This window comes from Lissotriton helveticus, chromosome 7, assembly GCF_964261635.1.
Source record: "Lissotriton helveticus chromosome 7, aLisHel1.1, whole genome shotgun sequence".
Lineage (NCBI taxonomy): Eukaryota > Metazoa > Chordata > Amphibia > Caudata > Salamandridae > Lissotriton > Lissotriton helveticus.
In genome coordinates, this window is record NC_136068.1 from 511,934,412 (window position 1) to 511,954,256 (window position 19,845).

A 19,845-nucleotide genomic window follows, 5' to 3' on the forward strand; every position below is an offset into this window, starting at 1 on the left:
CCCACATTGATCCAGAGCCCCGAGAGGCCCCAAGGCAGCCTAGTTGTTTCTCGAGCCCTGAGAGGCTCCCCCGTTGGCATTTGTCTTCCGAGCCTGCGAGGCTCAGCCCCAGCATCTTTGTTCTCGAGCCAGAGAGGCTCCACCATTTGCATATTTGTTCAGAGCCTGCGGGGCTCCAACGACCCCGCATTTGTTTGTAGAGCCGACGAGCGGCTCGTGGGGGCATTTCTGTCTTTAGAGCCACGGAGGCTCAGAGGGGGCATTTTGTTGTGCAAAGAGCCCAGCGAGGCTCAAAGGGGCCAGTCATTTGTTTAGAGCCCTGAGAGGCTCAGGGGGACATTTTATTTCTTCAGAGCCTGCGAGGCTCCCACGTTGGACCCATCATTTTCCCAGCTGCCCAGCACTTCGTGGGCAGCTGCTACGTTTAGGCCCCCCCTGACTTTGGGACACAGGGCATCCTAGCCCTAGAGAGGCCAGTTGGCCTAGGGGCTGTCACGGGTGGTGACTTAAGTGAATTTGGCGCAATTGTGTTTTTATGCGTCATGTGCCTTGTTCTTACACCTCTGAATGTGTTGTTGATGCATCATGTGTTTTCCTTCCTTACACCGCTGAATGTATGTTTATGCATTATGTGTTAAATGTTCCTATGCCTATACGCCTAAATGTATGGTGATACTTAGGTGGTTGTTCTTGCTAGTACAGGTGGTTCTAGTGAGGTCCTGGGTCCCTGCGCAATATTCTCCTAAGGTGGTTAGGGTTGCGTAGGTGGTACTTACCTGTTACCAGTGGTTACTGGTTGTGTGCTACATTTTCTAATTTGTGCTACAGTGATTTTACATTCTATGTTCTATGTTATATGTTATAAGTGATATTCTAAGTGCTAAGTTCTAAAAGTGCTGATTCCTGACAGTGGTCTAGGTGGCCCGGTCTTGTACATATCCCCTGTAAATTCTGCCCATGCCTGATGGCACATTGTAAAGTGTGTGTTTTTATCTAATGTGTTTTTGTGTAATACAAAGGCTAATTTTTATACATGTCAATAAATCAAAAATGGACTAGCTAAATAATCAAAAGAAAATAAATTATTTTAATTTATCAAGGACTCAAGTATGCTTTGTCAATGGTTTGTGGCACCTGGTAGGTGTGCTCATAAAGCCCTCACCCACCAACCTAGTTGGTGGCATGCTTCATCATCGGGCCCACCCAGTGACACCTAGCGTGTCCCGGGTGTGCTTCGACGCCTGAAGACAGCGGAGCAGGTATGTCGCTGTGTGTGCGGTGAAGACTGTTATGGATTGTGAATTTAAAACAGCTTGGCGGGGATCCCAGTGCCCGGGGGCAAATACACTTTATTAGCTGGGTCACCGTCAGCGGTTAAAAAACAAGGCTTATTGGATGTTAGAGGCGAGTTACGACCTCCCACATCCTGGGGTGTGTCAACATGTTTCAGCCAGTGCCTTATTACTATGCTGGCTTTCTTCAGGACGGATAAAAAAGTGTGTGCAATTAAAATTAGTGGGTGTATATCCAGACTATGTGTATACACGCCCTAAAGTGTTTTTCTATGTGTGAGTGGGGAATTCCCATCTCAAGAAAACACCTGTACATTAAACATATAGGACAAGGACAAAACATACAGGGGAGAAGGTTAGAGTCACTTGGCTGTATATATATAAATACAGTTGGTTGCCGGCTCTATAGCGGTGTAGGTGCTGGCTATGAGCGGCTAGGGTGTAATGGCACTGGTGGTACCATTAGGGTGGGGTTCGCACTGGATTACGGTAGTGGGGTGGCTAAAACACGAATTGTACAGATTGGTGCACAGTGGTACAAGAGAAAAAACATAAGAATTCAATCTTACGCTGGTTTGTCAAAAGTGCTACTTCATGGTTAGAGAAGTGGCATGGGTTGACCCTGTTGAGTAAAAACATAGGTTTTGCCACAGTTTTTGGGAGAGAGAGAGACCTGTAGGGGAGAAAAACGCTTACCAGAGATGAAGAACTGTCTTGGTACTCACTGAGTTCTTGGTCAGAGCCTGCCGTGGACCTGTACTGCCTCCTTCGCTGCACCGGTAGCGAGTGGCCATGGGAGTGAGCTTTTTATACTGCAGGCTGATTGTTAGATTATTGCCACCTGTGTTTATCGAAAAAAGGGTGAAAAGACTCGAAGTTCCGAGTCAGAGCGCTCGTAAGCGCTAGTCATGGTTGGGGTGGCGGTCTGCGCATGCGCGTAGTAGTGTGATGTTATCGCGCATGCGCATTATGGTGCTCGTTCTGCGCATGTGCATGAGTGGGAGGGCCGGTACTACTCGCTCGCGCATGCGCGGTTAAGGCGGTGCGAGTGAGGACCAACAAGTGCTATTACCAAATGAAGTGGGGCAATAGGAAGATGCTAATAATGGAGTTACTAAAGCAAATGTACGCCTCATTACAACTAGGCAATGGTCTTGTTAGGGTGCATGTTTTCATGGCGACCGGGCAATGGTCTGGGGATGGCTGGCACTGCTGGTCAGGGGGGGGGGGGGGGGTGGTTGGGGTGTTCTTTAAATGTCCTGATCATGTGTGGGACAATGAGTTCCACGGGATGGCATCGTTGAGCCCATTGATAGATGTTGACAAACGGTATACCCATCTTTGTTCTTTGCCCAGGAGTCTTTTGTCATTATCAGTGGCACTTTCCGGGATCTGCTCGATTATTGTCCAGTTGAAGTCATTCGGAGTGTGACCTTGGGTGATGAAGTGGTTCGTAAGCTTGCTTACGTTTTTCTTGCATCGGATCGTGCTTCGATGCTCGGTGATTCTGGTCTTGACCTTTCGGGTGGTCATCCCCACATAACGGAGGCCACACGTGCAGGTCAGGAGGTACACCACGTTGCGTGAGTTGCAGTTGGTGTGACTTTGTTGTGTCCATGTTTTGTTGGGTTCCAGATGGAGCGTCTTGGTATGTGTGGTCAGATGGCACACACTGCAATCGTTGCAAGGGTAGTGTCCAACCACCTTCGGAAGGCCCCAGGCATTCAAGATGGTATTGGCTGGTTGCTTGTGTGGTAGTCTGGGTCTGGTGCTCACCAGCTGGTCCTTGAGGTTTTTGTTCCTTTTGTAAGCGAATCTGGGTGGTTCCCAGTCCCTCTGTCCAGAGTTGATAATTCTCCAATGTTTTTTTATGATTTTGGTCACTTCATTGGAGGCCGTGTTATATGTGGTGACGCAAGTGATGGGTTGATCTTGGTCATTTTTCACGTGATCCTCCAGAAGGGCATCCCGGTTTTGGTTTCTCGCCCTTTTCTGGGTTTTGTGAATGATGGTTTTTGGGTATCCGCGGTTCTCGAGTTTGGTAGCTAATTCGGCAGATTGTGCTTTGTAGTCATGTACATTGGTGCAGTTTCTGCGGATGCGGAGAAACTGTCCGAATGGTAGGTTCTCTCTCAGGGGCCGGGGGTGAAAGCTGTTGTAGTGCAATAAAGAGTTCCTGGCCGTGGGTTTGTAGTAAGTCGTCGTGGTTATGGTTCCATCTTTTGCCCTGATGTCTAGGTCCAGGAAGGGCAATGCTTCGTTACTGGCGGTGCTAGTGAACTTCAGGTATTGGTCCCTGGTGTTGAGCCATGTCATGAAGTTGTCCAGGTCACTCTGTGAGCCTTGCCAAATGACCAGGATATCGTCAATGTACCTGTGCCATTTCAGGATATGGTGACTGAAGGGGTTACTGGTTGTGGCAATGTGGGAGCACTCAAAGTGGTGTACGTAAAGTCCTGCTACACTTGGAGCAAAGACACTGCCCATGGACGTGCCATTCGTTTGCAGGTAGTAGTCGCCTTCGTATTCGAAGAAGTTTTGCTTGAGGGCCAGGGTGGCACATGCCAGTATGAAGTCCCTGGGGGTGTGGTAGGGCCAAGGGGATGCCATTAGGACATCATGGAGGACCTTCAGGGTGGCGTCCTGAGGCAGGCTGGTATATAGGCTCTCCACATCTAGTCCCACCAGGAGTTGGGTGTCGGGGTTGAAGTCCATCTTGTCAATGACCTGTAACAGGTGCTTGGTGTCTTTTATATATGTTGGGGTTCGTTGCACCAGGGGGTTGAGGAAGAAGTCGCAATAGCGTGACAGCGGTTCCAGGAGGGAATTGATGCCTGACACGATTGGTCTGCCCGGAGGTGGTAGTTGACCCTTGTGTACCTTGGGTACTGTATAAAAGTAGGGTGTCTTCGTGTGTTCAGGGCATAGGTATTCAGCTTCCTGTTTCGAGATGTGTTCCGCGTCTGCTGCCCTTTTGACTAGGTTGTGAATACTCGTCCGTAGTTCATTGGATGGGTCCTGTTCCAACCTGCGATAATTCCTCTTATCGCTGAGGAGTCTCCTGCATTCCAAGTCATAATCCGTTTTGTCCTGCAGGACAATGCCTCCCCCCTTGTCTGCGGGTTTGATTACAAGGGTAGCAATGTTTTGTAGGCGTTGTATAGTTTGTCGGTCAGCCCATGACAAGTTGTTAAAATGATTGGAGGGGCTTAGGTGCTCAATATCATGATACACCGCTTGTTCGAATGTCGCAATCTCTGGGGGGATAGTGGACGGGGGAGGTACAAAGGTGGACTTGGGCCGTAGGCCGGTGATGTTTGGGTTTTCCTGAGGTTGTTCATTCTCTGTCTGAGATTTTTCGAAGAAAGACTTCAATTTAAGTTTTCGGAAGAATTGAGCCAATTCAACGTGTAGCTGGAATTTGTCTAATCTTGTTGTTGGCACAAAGGACAGACCCTTCTCTAGGACTGCCTCTTCTTTTTGTGATAACGTAGTGCTAGACAAGTTGAATACCAGGGAGGGTTGACTGGTGTGACTTAGATTTTGCTCGTTCCCGGGGTTGCTTCCTTCGCCTTCTGGCGTGTGTTCGCGCTCACGGGGTTCTCTGTGTGAGCCCAGTGAACCTGTGGTTGCTGTTGGAATGATCTTCGTCGTCCCCGAGCTCTTCGGCCCTGTCCTAAAAAAGGAATGTGTGGACCTTGGTTCCCAGGGAAGAGTGGCATGGGTCCTGGTGGGTACATGGGCGGGAAGCCGTAGTAGGGGTTCGGCATTTGCCCGAGGTTTGGTGGAAAGCCATAGAAATTGCTTTGTTGTCCTCCCGGCCAGTTGTTTGGCCACTGTTGTCCTCTTCGCCCTCTGCCTCGTCCTCCCCTCTTTTGTGAGCCATTGCTGGAATTACTCGAGTCGGAGCTGTCGTCCCCTGAGGTGTTCGACAATTTGGAGTTGTTGGTTTGTGGTGCGTAATCCTCTTCCGAATAAGGGTAAACCTTGGCATAGTTAAATCTTTTCAAGTCTTTGTCAAATTTTTTGATCTTAGCTTGGGTTAGGTATTCCTTGTACTCGTTAATGTCTTTGTTTTGGTCTTCCAATTTTTTCTTGAATGCTGTGATGGTGGCTTTGAAATGGCTCTCTGTTGTCTGGATTTCTATCATGATGGCATCTGATAGTCTTTTGGCGGTCTTGATGATCAGGATCATCCAGTCCCTGGTGCAGTGCCAGGCTATCTGTGCCCAGTCCTTCCTGAAAGTTGGATCATCAAGGAAGATTCTGGGTGCGTTAGTGACCAGAAGGCCCCTCGGGGCGGTGTTTGTTCTGAGGTACTGGGCCAGGATGGTTCCGTGTAGGATAGTCCTTATTCTGTTGCGTTTTCTCTCTGTGAGGGTCTCCCAATCGGTGGTCTGTGCGATGGTGTTGGCGATATTAAAATCTGCTTGAAGGGACGGATCGGATAGTATGTCCGTGACGTCACTCTCCGTGAAGGTTAGGCCATGGTTTTCGGCCATGGCTGAGAATATGCTCTCACAGCTGCGCGCTGCCAATATATGCGTGTATCAAGAGGGAGAGAGAGGACCAGAAAGCTAGTCCTTATCCCCCGAATTATATGTCAATAAATCAAAAATGGACTAGCTAAATAATCAAAAGAAAATAAATTATTTTAATTTATCAAGGACTCAAGTATGCTTTGTCAATGGTTTGTGGCACCTGGTAGGTGTGCTCATAAAGCCCTCACCCACCAACCTAGTTGGTGGCATGCTTCATCATCGGGCCCACCCAGTGACACCTAGCGTGTCCCGGGTGTGCTTCGACGCCTGAAGACAGCGGAGCAGGTATGTCGCTGTGTGTGCGGTGAAGACTGTTATGGATTGTGAATTTAAAACAGCTTGGCGGGGATCCCAGTGCCCGGGGGCAAATACACTTTATTAGCTGGGTCACCGTCAGCGGTTAAAAAACAAGGCTTATTGGATGTTAGAGGCGAGTTACGACCTCCCACATCCTGGGGTGTGTCAACATGTTTCAGCCAGTGCCTTATTACTATGCTGGCTTTCTTCAGGACGGATAAAAAAGTGTGTGCAATTAAAATTAGTGGGTGTATATCCAGACTATGTGTATACACGCCCTAAAGTGTTTTTCTATGTGTGAGTGGGGAATTCCCATCTCAAGAAAACACCTGTACATTAAACATATAGGACAAGGACAAAACATACAGGGGAGAAGGTTAGAGTCACTTGGCTGTATATATATAAATACAGTTGGTTGCCGGCTCTATAGCGGTGTAGGTGCTGGCTATGAGCGGCTAGGGTGTAATGGCACTGGTGGTACCATTAGGGTGGGGTTCGCACTGGATTACGGTAGTGGGGTGGCTAAAACACGAATTGTACAGATTGGTGCACAGTGGTACAAGAGAAAAAACATAAGAATTCAATCTTACGCTGGTTTGTCAAAAGTGCTACTTCATGGTTAGAGAAGTGGCATGGGTTGACCCTGTTGAGTAAAAACATAGGTTTTGCCACAGTTTTTGGGAGAGAGAGAGACCTGTAGGGGAGAAAAACGCTTACCAGAGATGAAGAACTGTCTTGGTACTCACTGAGTTCTTGGTCAGAGCCTGCCGTGGACCTGTACTGCCTCCTTCGCTGCACCGGTAGCGAGAGGCCATGGGAGTGAGCTTTTTATACTGCAGGCTGATTGTTAGATTATTGCCACCTGTGTTTATCGAAAAAAGGGTGAAAAGACTCGAAGTTCCGAGTCAGAGCGCTCGTAAGCGCTAGTCATGGTTGGGGTGGCGGTCTGCGCATGCGCGTAGTAGTGTGATGTTATCGCGCATGCGCATTATGGTGCTCGTTCTGCGCATGTGCATGAGTGGGAGGGCCGGTACTACTCGCTCGCGCATGCGCGGTTAAGGCGGTGCGAGTGAGGACCAACAAGTGCTATTACCAAATGAAGTGGGGCAATAGGAAGATGCTAATAATGGAGTTACTAAAGCAAATGTACGCCTCATTACAACTAGGCAATGGTCTTGTTAGGGTGCATGTTTTCATGGCGACCGGGCAATGGTCTGGGGATGGCTGGCACTGCTGGTCAGGGGGGGGGGGGGGGGGGGTGGTTGGGGTGTTCTTTAAATGTCCTGATCATGTGTGGGACAATGAGTTCCACGGGATGGCATCGTTGAGCCCATTGATAGATGTTGACAAACGGTATACCCATCTTTGTTCTTTGCCCAGGAGTCTTTTGTCATTATCAGTGGCACTTTCCGGGATCTGCTCGATTATTGTCCAGTTGAAGTCATTCGGAGTGTGACCTTGGGTGATGAAGTGGTTCGTAAGCTTGCTTACGTTTTTCTTGCATCGGATCGTGCTTCGATGCTCGGTGATTCTGGTCTTGACCTTTCGGGTGGTCATCCCCACATAACGGAGGCCACACGTGCAGGTCAGGAGGTACACCACGTGCGTGAGTTGCAGTTGGTGTGACTTTGTTGTGTCCATGTTTTGTTGGGTTCCAGATGGAGCGTCTTGGTATGTGTGGTCAGATGGCACACACTGCAATCGTTGCAAGGGTAGTGTCCAACCACCTTCGGAAGGCCCCAGGCATTCAAGATGGTATTGGCTGGTTGCTTGTGTGGTAGTCTGGGTCTGGTGCTCACCAGCTGGTCCTTGAGGTTTTTGTTCCTTTTGTAAGCGAATCTGGGTGGTTCCCAGTCCCTCTGTCCAGAGTTGATAATTCTCCAATGTTTTTTTATGATTTTGGTCACTTCATTGGAGGCCGTGTTATATGTGGTGACGCAAGTGATGGGTTGATCTTGGTCATTTTTCACGTGATCCTCCAGAAGGGCATCCCGGTTTTGGTTTCTCGCCCTTTTCTGGGTTTTGTGAATGATGGTTTTTGGGTATCCGCGGTTCTCGAGTTTGGTAGCTAATTCGGCAGATTGTGCTTTGTAGTCATGTACATTGGTGCAGTTTCTGCGGATGCGGAGAAACTGTCCGAATGGTAGGTTCTCTCTCAGGGGCCGGGGGTGAAAGCTGTTGTAGTGCAATAAAGAGTTCCTGGCCGTGGGTTTGTAGTAAGTCGTCGTGGTTATGGTTCCATCTTTTGCCCTGATGTCTAGGTCCAGGAAGGGCAATGCTTCGTTACTGGCGGTGCTAGTGAACTTCAGGTATTGGTCCCTGGTGTTGAGCCATGTCATGAAGTTGTCCAGGTCACTCTGTGAGCCTTGCCAAATGACCAGGATATCGTCAATGTACCTGTGCCATTTCAGGATATGGTGACTGAAGGGGTTACTGGTTGTGGCAATGTGGGAGCACTCAAAGTGGTGTACGTAAAGTCCTGCTACACTTGGAGCAAAGACACTGCCCATGGACGTGCCATTCGTTTGCAGGTAGAAGTCGCCTTCGTATTCGAAGAAGTTTTGCTTGAGGGCCAGGGTGGCACATGCCAGTATGAAGAGCTCGGGGACGACGAAGATCATTCCAACAGCAACCACAGGTTCACTGGGCTCACACAGAGAACCCCGTGAGCGCGAACACACGCCAGAAGGCGAAGGAAGCAACCCCGGGAACGAGCAAAATCTAAGTCACACCAGTCAACCCTCCCTGGTATTCAACTTGTCTAGCACTACGTTATCACAAAAAGAAGAGGCAGTCCTAGAGAAGGGTCTGTCCTTTGTGCCAACAACAAGATTAGACAAATTCCAGCTACACGTTGAATTGGCTCAATTCTTCCGAAAACTTAAATTGAAGTCTTTCTTCGAAAAATCTCAGACAGAGAATGAACAACCTCAGGAAAACCCAAACATCACCGGCCTACGGCCCAAGTCCACCTTTGTACCTCCCCCGTCCACTATCCCCCCAGAGATTGCGACATTCGAACAAGCGGTGTATCATGATATTGAGCACCTAAGCCCCTCCAATCATTTTAACAACTTGTCATGGGCTGACCGACAAACTATACAACGCCTACAAAACATTGCTACCCTTGTAATCAAACCCGCAGACAAGGGGGGAGGCATTGTCCTGCAGGACAAAACGGATTATGACTTGGAATGCAGGAGACTCCTCAGCGATAAGAGGAATTATCGCAGGTTGGAACAGGACCCATCCAATGAACTACGGACGAGTATTCACAACCTAGTCAAAAGGGCAGCAGACGCGGAACACATCTCGAAACAGGAAGCTGAATACCTATGCCCTGAACACACGAAGACACCCTACTTTTATACAGTACCCAAGGTACACAAGGGTCAACTACCACCTCCGGGCAGACCAATCGTGTCAGGCATCAATTCCCTCCTGGAACCGCTGTCACGCTATTGCGACTTCTTCCTCAACCCCCTGGTGCAACGAACCCCAACATATATAAAAGACACCAAGCACCTGTTACAGGTCATTGACAAGATGGACTTCAACCCCGACACCCAACTCCTGGTGGGACTAGATGTGGAGAGCCTATATACCAGCCTGCCTCAGGACGCCACCCTGAAGGTCCTCCATGATGTCCTAATGGCATCCCCTTGGCCCTACCACACCCCCAGGGACTTCATACTGGCATGTGCCACCCTGGCCCTCAAGCAAAACTTCTTCGAATACGAAGGCGACTTCTACCTGCAAACGAATGGCACGTCCATGGGCAGTGTCTTTGCTCCAAGTGTAGCAGGACTTTACGTACACCACTTTGAGTGCTCCCACATTGCCACAACCAGTAACCCCTTCAGTCACCATATCCTGAAATGGCACAGGTACATTGACGATATCCTGGTCATTTGGCAAGGCTCACAGAGTGACCTGGACAACTTCATGACATGGCTCAACACCAGGGACCAATACCTGAAGTTCACTAGCACCGCCAGTAACGAAGCATTGCCCTTCCTGGACCTAGACATCAGGGCAAAAGATGGAACCATAACCACGACGACTTACTACAAACCCACGGCCAGGAACTCTTTATTGCACTACAACAGCTTTCACCCCCGGCCCCTGAGAGAGAACCTACCATTCGGACAGTTTCTCCGCATCCGCAGAAACTGCACCAATGTACATGACTACAAAGCACAATCTGCCGAATTAGCTACCAAACTCGAGAACCGCGGATACCCAAAAACCATCATTCACAAAACCCAGAAAAGGGCGAGAAACCAAAACCGGGATGCCCTTCTGGAGGATCACGTGAAAAATGACCAAGATCAACCCATCACTTGCGTCACCACATATAACACGGCCTCCAATGAAGTGACCAAAATCATAAAAAAACATTGGAGAATTATCAACTCTGGACAGAGGGACTGGGAACCACCCAGATTCGCTTACAAAAGGAACAAAAACCTCAAGGACCAGCTGGTGAGCACCAGACCCAGACTACCACACAAGCAACCAGCCAATACCATCTTGAATGCCTGGGGCCTTCCGAAGGTGGTTGGACACTACCCTTGCAACGATTGCAGTGTGTGCCATCTGACCACACATACCAAGACGCTCCATCTGGAACCCAACAAAACATGGACACAACAAAGTCACACCAACTGCAACTCACGCAACGTGGTGTACCTCCTGACCTGCACGTGTGGCCTCCGTTATGTGGGGATGACCACCCGAAAGGTCAAGACCAGAATCACCGAGCATCGAAGCACGATCCGATGCAAGAAAAACGTAAGCAAGCTTACGAACCACTTCATCACCCAAGGTCACACTCCGAATGACTTCAACTGGACAATAATCGAGCAGATCCCGGAAAGTGCCACTGATAATGACAAAAGACTCCTGGGCAAAGAACAAAGATGGGTATACCGTTTGTCAACATCTATCAATGGGCTCAACGATGCCATCCCGTGGAACTCATTGTCCCACACATGATCAGGACATTTAAAGAACACCCCAACCACCCCCCCCCCCCCCCTGACCAGCAGTGCCAGCCATCCCCAGACCATTGCCCGGTCGCCATGAAAACATGCACCCTAACAAGACCATTGCCTAGTTGTAATGAGGCGTACATTTGCTTTAGTAACTCCATTATTAGCATCTTCCTATTGCCCCACTTCATTTGGTAATAGCACTTGTTGGTCCTCACTCGCACCGCCTTAACCGCGCATGCGCGAGCGAGTAGTACCGGCCCTCCCACTCATGCACATGCGCAGAACGAGCACCATAATGCGCATGCGCGATAACATCACACTACTACGCGCATGCGCAGACCGCCACCCCAACCATGACTAGCGCTTACGAGCGCTCTGACTCGGAACTTCGAGTCTTTTCACCCTTTTTTCGATAAACACAGGTGGCAATAATCTAACAATCAGCCTGCAGTATAAAAAGCTCACTCCCATGGCCACTCGCTACCGGTGCAGCGAAGGAGGCAGTACAGGTCCACGGCAGGCTCTGACCAAGAACTCAGTGAGTACCAAGACAGTTCTTCATCTCTGGTAAGCGTTTTTCTCCCCTACAGGTCTCTCTCTCTCCCAAAAACTGTGGCAAAACCTATGTTTTTACTCAACAGGGTCAACCCATGCCACTTCTCTAACCATGAAGTAGCACTTTTGACAAACCAGCGTAAGATTGAATTCTTATGTTTTTTCTCTTGTACCACTGTGCACCAATCTGTACAATTCGTGTTTTAGCCACCCCACTACCGTAATCCAGTGCGAACCCCACCCTAATGGTACCACCAGTGCCATTACACCCTAGCCGCTCATAGCCAGCACCTACACCGCTATAGAGCCGGCAACCAACTGTATTTATATATATACAGCCAAGTGACTCTAACCTTCTCCCCTGTATGTTTTGTCCTTGTCCTATATGTTTAATGTACAGGTGTTTTCTTGAGATGGGAATTCCGCACTCACACATAGAAAAACACTTTAGGGCGTGTATACACATAGTCTGGATATACACCCACTAATTTTAATTGCACACACTTTTTTATCCGTCCTGAAGAAAGCCAGCATAGTAATAAGGCACTGGCTGAAACATGTTGACACACCCCAGGATGTGGGAGGTCGTAACTCGCCTCTAACATCCAATAAGCCTTGTTTTTTAACCGCTGACGGTGACCCAGCTAATAAAGTGTATTTGCCCCCGGGCACTGGGATCCCCGCCAAGCTGTTTTAAATTCACAATCCATAACAGTCTTCACCGCACACACAGCGACATACCTGCTCCGCTGTCTTCAGGCGTCGAAGCACACCCGGGACACGCTAGGTGTCACTGGGTGGGCCCGATGATGAAGCATGCCACCAACTAGGTTGGTGGGTGAGGGCTTTATGAGCACACCTACCAGGTGCCACAAACCATTGACAAAGCATACTTGAGTCCTTGATAAATTAAAATAATTTATTTTCTTTTGATTATTTAGCTAGTCCATTTTTGATTTATTGACATATAATTCGGGGGATAAGGACTAGCTTTCTGGTCCTCTCTCTCCCTCTTGATACACGCATAATTTTTATACATAACCTTGTGTGGAGTTTCCTTTGTGGTGGGCCTTGGGTGTTGTTGCTGGGGGTGCGTGCGCAAACACTTAACTCACATTGCCTCCGAGTTTAGCCTTACTGCTTGTGCTACGTTATCAAGGTGGTGAGCAGGGGTTATCTTGGTGTGTAACTCCCTTGCCCTGACGTGGAAGTGGTGGTCTCTGACTGACTTTGGCGCAAGCCCTGGCCAGCCAGGGATCCCATTTCTAACACTGATCAACCTTCTTTGTTCAAGTCTCCTATTGTAAATCGTTTTCTGAAGGGCATCACACACACGTTCCCTCCTGTTCCATTTGTGATGCCTCAGTGGGACTTGAACCTTGTTCTTACATTTCTGATGTGCGCTCCCTTTGAGCCACTTCACAACTGCCCTCTCCGCCTTCTTACTCTGAAGACTGTTTTCCTGGTTGCCATCACCTCTGCCAGGAGATTGAGTGAGCTCCTGGCTCTTTTATCGAAACCCCCTTTCCTTTCTGTCCATCCGGACAAGGTTGTGTTGCGGACTAGGCCATCTTTCCTGCCCAAGGTTGTCACGGTCTTCCACATCGGGCAGTCTATCACCTTGCCTACCTTCTTTCCGCCACCGCATCCCTCTAAAGAGGAAGAGCGGTTCCACCGTCTGGACCCAAAACGTGCGCTCTCTTACTATCTGGATCGCACACGCCAGTTCCGGGTGGATGACCAACTCTTTGTTGGTTACATGGGCGCTAAGAAGGGAAAGGCGGTGCACAAGCGGACCATCTCTCGGTGGATCATCTTGTGTATCCAGGCATGTTACTCCTTGGCTAAAAAGGAGCCCCCTGTTGGATTACGGGCACATTCCACTCGGGCCATGGCGACTACAACTGCCCTGGGCCAGGGAGTGTCCTTGCAGGACATTTTCCAGGCAGCTACGTGGGCCTCGCTGCACACGTTTGCAAGACACTATTGCCTGGACAGTCAAGTCCGGAGGGATGGCTTCTTTGGTCGTTCCGTCCTCCAGGACTTTCTGGTGTGATTATTAGTTCGCAGACCCACCACCGATACTGCTGGGGTATCTATTCTAAGGTAAGGAATCTAACTAACGTGTCTCTTTCAGATGCACAAGTTACTACTTGTGTAACAATATATCTGTAAGAGACATTAGTTAGTGATAGATTCCTTACCGACCTACCCATCCTCTCCGTTCCGCGTCTAAGTACTCTGATGATGTCATCACGGCGCCCACGACGACGGACGCGGAGCCGCAGACGACGCCTACCGACGCGCAAGGGTACTGCTATGCAAAAAATTACGGATCCAGTCTGACGCCTGGGGATATTCTAAGGTAAGGAATCTATCACTAAGTAATGTCTCTTACAGATATATCGTTACACAAGTAGTAACTTGTGCTTCACCACATTGATGTGGATTTTTAATAACTATGTTGTTTAATTTTTTCTGCTAGCTAGTCCCATTCCTGAAATAAAGTTGTATCATGTAATATTGTATCCCAGTGCTTTTCTATGGAGCAGCCAGACTAGCTAAAGTATGAATAGATTTGAGGGACCAATCACTGTAAGGACATGTAGATTTTAGGACTGTCAAAAAGGTTTATTTTGACATGTTGAATTGGCAGTTTAAAAACTTTTCTCCCAAGCAATATTTGTAGGCCTGGGGACGGGTTTGCTGTGCCACTGCAAAGGGTTGCACAATGTGTACTGTAGCCCACTGGTGACATTTCATTTACATATCCTTAGCACAATGTGTCTTATAAGTAAGTGAAATGTGCCAATCTTATAAGTAAGTGAAATGTGCCAATCAGTTGTATACCAATTGCATTATGTTTAAAGGGAGAGCACAAGCACTTTACCACTGGTTAGCAAGTATAAAGTATACTGAGTTCTGTGACCAAAAGAAACAGACAAGCCACATCTGAGGGACTATTCTGCCAAAGCCAGCCATTTGTTTCCCTAAACAATGTTTAGCACATCATGAGCCATTCTGCTCCCTATGTCATTATTTCTTTGTAGCACTTCGCAGGGAAACACAACAACATATATTTAATCCAGTCTGTTTATACCCAAAAACTTATGTTATGTCACTTGACACCATTTTTTTACAGTCTTGCATTCACTTATTAATTAGTCTCTTCATGAGGTGCAAATCCTTGCTCTGGAAATTGATGCTGATTTCCTTTTCTTCACAGGGACAACAGCGTATTCAACAACTACAGGTACGATGGTCTTTAGCTATTATTATATGTCCTGAAGACTCTTATTGCTTCCATACTCTCTGAGTAAGCATAGTGACCAGCTTTTAAGGGCTCTGTGAAATGTGTATGTACTACAACAAGAGCTCCCTAATGAAACTCTACTTGCTGTAAGTAGACTTGTAAAAGAGAAAGGGCAAATAGGGATTTGTTACAATAGTCTAATACTACATAGTGGACAGTTTTGAGTTGAACCAAAATGGTATGTCGCCATCATCCTTTGCCTGGATGCAGAAATAACAAAGTTGGCAATAACAATGCTGTAGTTATGGGTAAGAGGTTAAGTTGCTCTTTCCAAAATTTAAATATTTCATTCTGTAATGCTTTTTGCACCATTTGATGCAATTGTATGAACGTTTCCAAATTCTGGATTCAGCCCCAGTCAATTTTGGAAAGGGACCAAATGCTTTGGGGGGGGTCGGAATAATGATTTTCCATATGTTAATGAAAAGTGGCCTGGTCCTTTTCAGTTGGATAGTATAACTACCTGCAGGTTCCACACCTTCTGAATAGTTTCAAGGTCCCAGATGGATTCTGCATACTATTCTCCCAAAACTAGCTCTTCAGCACCTCCGGGTGGTGCCATGCAGCCTTAGCTGCGTCTCTGCCAACCTAGAATGTGATAATATCAGAGTATATAAGATGACAAATAGCACACTGGCTCGAATTCCTGTTTTTTTCTGTATTCCATCAATGTGGCCCCAGAGCTCTTTTTGGTATTTCACTGATAAAATTCCTCAGCTTTCAACTGCAATGTTAGACCTGGCACCATTGGCGTGGGTCTCCCTTCCATTTTTTGCTGTTGCCTCATGTATTTTTGCTGGTGTTAGATGCTTTGGGCACTGTGCCACTGCTATCCAGTGCCACAGTGCAAGTGCTTCCTACTGTAAATTGATGTATTAATCAGTGGTTCCATGTTTGGCTATTTAGTTTCCTTGTCTGACCCTAGTCCTGTGCACTGAGTGTGCCCCGGGCGTGTAAATCCAAATACTGCTGGTGGGCTTGCAGCACTGGTTGTGCCACCCACAGAATCAGCCTTGTAAAATGTGTCTAAGGTCTGCCATTGTGGAGCCTGCGTGCAGTCTGATACTATCATGCTGACTGGGCAAGTGCACCCACTTGCCAGTCCCGAAACCTTCCCTTTTCTTCATATCAGTCACCCCTATGGTAGGCCCAAGGGCAGGGTGCATTGTAAGTATAAGGTAGGACAAGCCCTGATGTGTGTGGCATGCGCTAATAGTGTATTACAGCCATTTTCGTTTTTTTACTATTGCAAGGCTACCTGTTCTCCAGAATCGGCTGTTAGAGCTATTACATTTTATAATCCTTACTGTCTCAGAGAACATGGTAGAATTTTGAGTTTAGTATGCCTGAACTCAGAATAATAAAATACGTCTTTTAGTAAAGTTTATTTTAATATTCTGTGTTTGCAAATACCACTTTTAGAAAGTAGGTATTTGCTTGTGTAACCATTCATACCTGCCTCTGCGAGGTTGAGTATTCCTATTTCTGATAGATACATCTGCCGTATGGATTCCTCACCTTGTGAATATCCCCCTTGCATCAGCAACGTTCAGAAAATTCTTTGTAGCACGCCGGCGTAGACGACGTCATAGGAGCACGCATCACGCGCGACTCCGTCTGACGTCACTGACTCCTTATTAGGCCCACGTCGGCGTGATGACATCAGTTCCCTTTTTTTCCTCGTCTTCGACGCTAACGGTTTCTGGGATCTTCTGTGATTCAGAAAGCAACTTGTTGCTATTTTGTGTTACTGTTTCTCTGTCGAGTGTCTTTTCTTCGTCGAGGATGTCGTCGAGGAAGACGGGGTTCAAACAGTGCAGATTGTGTGCCCGGATGACGTCTATTACCGATCCATACGACGATTGTTTGTGGTGTCTTGGTTCGGACCATGATGTCAAGAGCTGCCGATCCTGCTTCAAGATGTACCCCAAGGCTCTACGAGAACGTGAGGCAAAACTTCTGCTGGCCAAGGTGAAAGGAAAAGAAGTTGGTAGATCTTCGAGGTCAACATCTAGACACTCGAGGTCGAAGCAGAGGTCGCGATCGAAGTCGAGGTCGAGATCGGCTTCGAGGTCGAGGTCCAGAGTGAGGTCGAGGTCCAGGTCGAAGTCGGCTTCGGGTCATGCTTCGGGCTCCTCGAGGAAGAAGCATAAGAGGAGGAAGCATTGCTCAAGACATCACTCTGACAAAGAGTCTTCGGACTCGAAGAAGAAGTCTTCATCACGAAGACATCACAAGGACTTCGTGTCACCTTCACCTGAGCGATCTCGTGAGGTTTCCCCGGATCCGGAGCAAGAACCGAATCCGGATTCGCGTCATTCTTCGGAGCATGAGGAAGAGGAGGAGATTCCTCGGGCACTGACTCCGGTGGAAAACCCAGAGGGTCAAGAGGGTCTGGAAGAACCGATGCCGGAGCAGCCTCCTTCGGAGCAGCCGATGGGTTCGTACCCTCCCTTTCCTGGTCATGGACAGGACCCCTCGCATTTTCTTAATGCCATGTTTGGAGTTTATTCAAGGGCAATGTACCCCGCTGGTCCTATGGGTCCGTTGTCTTTTAACTTGGGTGTCCCTCAAGCTTACGCTCCGGCACCTTTTATGCCGTTTATGCCGGCGCCTTATACACCTTGGCTCGGTACGGCGCCGCCGAGGTCATCGACTCCGCGCACGGCTTTGCCGACTCCGGAACGACTTTGAGAACTGGATCGTGGCACGGCACCTGTTCGAGATTCTCATCCTCCAGCTGTTCCGGCTCCTCGTTCGAAGCCGGCTTTGGCTCCGTCAGAGTCGTAACCGGATCCAACGACTTTGGTTCGTCTGGAGTGGTCGAGGCGCAGGGCTCAACGCCTTTTGGAGGAAAAAGAGTACGAAGCTCCTGAAGTAGAGGAAGGAGAACTTCTTCTGGATCAAGGGGACTGTTTTGAGGACCTGCATAGTGCTAGTGGCCTGGAACTCTCTCCTGAGTGGGGTTTGCCATCAGCTTCTGATACACCATCTAAGGACGTGGCACCCTACCATGTTGTCATTAAGAAGGCTGCGGAGCTGCACAATCTGTCTTTGCCTACCGTTGAGTTCAAGCCTAACATCCTCACGGAGGTTTTGCATTCGCCTTCCTCTATTATAGAGCCTACACTTCCATTCACTGAGGCTTTGACTGAGCCAATAATGGAGGTCTGGAAGAGACCATTGACTGCTCCTGCAGTGTCCAGGTCGGTGGCAAGACGTTATAGGGTGGCACCTGGTGACCCTGACTTTCTTTCTTCGCATCCTCCGGAAAGTCTGGTTGTGCAGGCCGCTTGTTCCAACAGGTCTGCAGGTTCTTTTCCACAGGTGCCAGCAGATAAAGACTCTAAAAAATTGGACCAGTCTGCCAAAAAGATTTTCTCCTCGGCTAGCATGGCACTTAAATCCACCAATGCTACTTGCCTGCTGGGGAGATATGTTCATGCTTTGATGGACTCTGTGAAACAATTGTCAACTAAGCTTCCGGAGGAGGACAGAAAAAACTTCAATGAAGTGGTCTCTGATACTCAGGCAGCGGCCCGCCAGGTAATTCTGAGTGGCATGGACACGGCGGACTCTGTGGCCAGGATAATGGGCTCTACTGTTGCCACGAGAAGGGCCGCATGACTTAAGTCTTCTGAATTTTCAGCAGATGTACAGTCTACTTTAATGGATTTACCATTTGACGGAACTGGCTTCTTTGGAAAAAAGTGGATGTAGCTTTGGGGAGGTTCAAAGATAGCCGAACTACGGCAAGGTCTTTGGGCCTGCAGGCTAGAGGCTCTACCACCAGGAAGTTTAGGGGATTTGGTAGATCCACTTTTCGTCCCTATAAACAAGGCCAGCAGCAGCAGCAGTAACAGCAGAACCCATTGTATAAGTCATACAGAGGTAGACAAAGAAGTCGTGCTCGTGGACGCCAAGCCTCCTCCTCCTCTACTTCCTCCTCTAACAATCATCCCCCACCCGCAGCAGCAAAGCAGCCCTAGATCTGCCATTCCAAAACATGCGGGTCCTGTAGGGGGTCGGCTTACTCATTTTCTACGGGATTGGGAATCGATTACATCAGATCTTTGGGTTCACAATCTCGTAGAAAATGGTTATGCTCTTCCTTTTCAGGAGTTCCCTCCCAATTACCCTCCTTGCCAAGGTTATTTTTCGGAGGGCCACCTGCTTCTCTTGCAGGAAGAAGTCCTGGCACTGGTCAGAAAAGGTGCAATAGAGGTGGTTCCAGAGCAGGAAAGAGGTCAGGGGTGCTACTCCCGGTATTTTCTGATTCCCAAAAAGGATGGCAGGTTACGTCCAATCCTGGACCTCAGGGTTTTGAACCTCTATCTCAAACAGGAGAAGTTCAAAATGCTCACACTTGCACAGGTTCTTCAAGCGCTGATGGAAGAAGACTGGATGGTGTCGTTCGACTTGCAGGATGCGTATTTTCATATTCCCATCCTGAAGTCGCACAGAAAGTATCTCCATTTTACGGTGGGATCGCAACACTACCAGTTTGCGGTCCTTCCTTTTGGGCTTACTACTGCGTCCTGAGTTTTTACCAAGGTGATGGCTGTGGTGGCTGCACATCTCAGAAAGTCGGGGGTTTCAGTATTCCCGTACCTGGACGATTGGCTGATCAAAGCGGAATCTCCAGAGACAGTGCTCCCTCATCTGCAGGAGACAACTCAGTTGTTACACAGCTTGGGTTTTTCAATAAATGTACCCAAATCTCACCTGGTGCCCTCCCAGCGCAACCTGTTCATAGGTGCTGTACTGGACACAACTGTGTGTCGTGCATTCCCTCCTCCTCAAAGGATTCGTGACATTCAGGAAATGATTCCCTTGTTCTGCAATGGAGC

General features: G+C 48.4%; 1 protein-coding gene across 1 annotated transcript in view; it reads left to right on the forward strand.

Moving 5' to 3' along the window:
* Positions 1-19,845, forward strand: part of LOC144768685 (uncharacterized) — a 9,047,330-nt gene that overhangs the window by 8,699,407 nt on the left and 328,078 nt on the right. Inside the window, exon 65 of the mRNA XM_078652515.1 lies at positions 14,909-14,935. Coding sequence (XP_078508641.1) covers positions 14,909-14,935 — 27 coding nt within the window. The remainder of the gene's footprint in view (positions 1-14,908; positions 14,936-19,845) is intronic.